Here is a 2,395-nt window from a genome sequence, read left to right as displayed (position 1 = left end):
GTTTACACCGGTTGCTAAGCAACATCGTTATGGGGAAATGCAAGTCTGCGTCCAAATGGTTGGAAGATAAGGAGGAAGGACAATCAATACTGTATATAGTAAATGTGAGGTAAAGTGTGTTGCCAAGGTAACCGGTTAGAACTCAAAGTGGCGATGAGGTCTTAAAATGTATGGAAAGGGTCTTAAAAGGTTTTACATTTGACTTGAGGATTCCTGAATATACCCCTGTAACAGTAATAGGCCATTAGTTAAGAGTTTTTCCTCAATAATCCTCTAATTAGTGATTATTTATTGCAAGTAAGGAAGTTGTTGTACATGAGGTCTTAATATGCTCTGCTCAATATGGGCCTAATAAGGCAGTAGTACCACAAGAATAGTAATTCTCCCATAATAACACCTAACACATATGATCTATTCTTATTTAACAAGACATGAAACTAAAAGTGTTAATTGTGTCAAAATAACTTAAAATGTAGTATTTTCTAACTCAGAATATGTTTACTAATAAGCTAGTAGTTTGGCTCTAATATGCTTGTTAATTAACAACTAGTTGATGGTGAGTATGTGTACCTTCATCTAAGTGTTACCAAATATTTGTGAATTACGAGCGAGTTCAAGAAAGTTATGGCATGTTAAAAATAAAGTGCTGCAAGTTGCTGCTCACACCACATGTCTCCATCCACGATAGTCCTTTTCATTGGGAGCTCCCGCGTGGCCGTAGTGCAGGATGGACGAGTTGTTGCCCCTGTTGATAAGAAATAACACAATAAGGGAAGTAAAAACACAAAGTACAAGGTGGTCATTATTTTAGATGCAAATCGTATAAAGTTACCTGGAAACTCATTTAAATGTAATATTATTTTGCAATTAGAGGTGACACAATATACCGGTATTGATTTAGTGTATATAACACATACAATATGGCATTGTGTGAATAACCGATCATTTTCTTTTGTAAAGTTATTGTTAAAAACTCTTTGTCTTCTCTCCTTCAATCAAGTTCATGTGTTATTCATTTGCCAAAAAGAGATAAAACGCACATTTAAGATGAATTCTTTTCTTTAATTTGTTTTTAGATGTTATCAGGAAATTCGACATTGTGACAGCCTTATTGCAGACCAGAAGTAAAGTATTAACAACCTTTACAAGTTCATCGGTTTGATTTTACCTTTATAAAAAACACAGTGACCTTTTAAGAATAACTGGGACTATCGGATATTTATTTCTCAGCTCTTCATTTGGAAATATCTTTCATTAACGAACCACTGATCCCCAGGGAGTGCTCATTACACACGACGGCCTTTAGCATTAAAGGCCAAAGCCTAACGATGAGCAACAGTGTCTCCAAATTCTTCATCTGTAATGTTGCTGCTAGGCGACCGTTACCATGCAACAGACAGGAAGTGGATGGTATGTTTCAACAGGCTTTGACCAATCAGACATTTACTTTTCTGCTATCTTTGATGAGAGATCAAATGACAAATGATTGGTTTTGGCTAGTTTGACTGAAATGTTCAATATAATCTGATGACTAAATGTCAACAGTTTTCATTGACAAGAAGTAGACTAAAATAATTAGTTTTCTTTGACTAAAATAAGATTTAAATGCTTTTAGTTGACTAAAACTTGACTAAATAAAAACAGGATGAAGGTGAATAAATATGACTAAAACTAAAAACAGGGTTCATACAGTTTTTCACCAATGATTTTCAATGACTTCTCCATGACTTTGATCTAATTTTCCATGACTCTCTCTCAGCGGTACCACGGAAAATGGTTTATTTTAACATGGAACAGGAAAATAAGATCTGCTATGAAACATGTTGTGCCTATCTAAAGCAAATCCAATAGTAGGCTGACTGGCTTCTACACGCTAAAGCAACTCAAATCTCTCACCAGCAAAATCTCTCGTCAGTTAAATACCATTTTACGTTTCATTACCATACAGTATTTATTATCATTATAGTATTGCTATTTCGGCGATTAGATAAAATATAAATTATATTTGATGCAACTTTAGTTACATTTCCATGACTTTTCCAAAACTTTGGGAAAAATATTGTTTTCCATAACTTTTCCAGGGCCTGGAATTTTCATTTTGAATTTCCATGACTTTTCCAGGTTTTCAATGACCGTAAGAACCCTGTAAAAAGTGCATTTGACACAGGACTACATAGAAAAATAGCTGGAGACGCATCATTTCAGGCTGAATTAGAAACTCAAACAGGTTAAATGAAAGTGACATTTCCTTACGTCCCACAGATGCAGGTGTACGAGGTGTGACGCATCCCTCCCTTGGTGTAGCAGTAGTGCTGGAACAAGCTGCAAAACATAAAGAAGTCCATTTGATTAAAAAATAAATGATTTCAGAACAACAACAAAAAACAACTTGAAC

The 2,395-nt window shown here is 34.9% G+C and overlaps 1 protein-coding gene across 1 annotated transcript in view; it reads right to left on the bottom strand.

The window, feature by feature from the left end:
- Positions 1-587: 587 nt before the first annotated feature.
- pepd (peptidase D) overlaps positions 588-2,395 on the bottom strand; it is a 21,194-nt gene continuing 19,386 nt past the window's right edge. The window contains exons 10-11 of the mRNA XM_079695504.1: positions 2,254-2,322; positions 588-745 (exon numbers count right to left, since the gene is read on the bottom strand). Of these exons, the coding sequence (XP_079551630.1) occupies positions 661-745; positions 2,254-2,322 (154 nt within the window). The 3' untranslated portion in view covers positions 588-660. The remainder of the gene's footprint in view (positions 746-2,253; positions 2,323-2,395) is intronic.

Source organism: Notothenia rossii (genome assembly GCF_949606895.1).
Source record: "Notothenia rossii genome assembly, contig: scaffold_139, whole genome shotgun sequence".
NCBI lineage: Eukaryota > Metazoa > Chordata > Actinopteri > Perciformes > Nototheniidae > Notothenia > Notothenia rossii.
The sequence above is the reverse complement of the archived record's forward strand: the minus strand, read 5'-3'. Positions and strand labels throughout refer to the sequence as shown.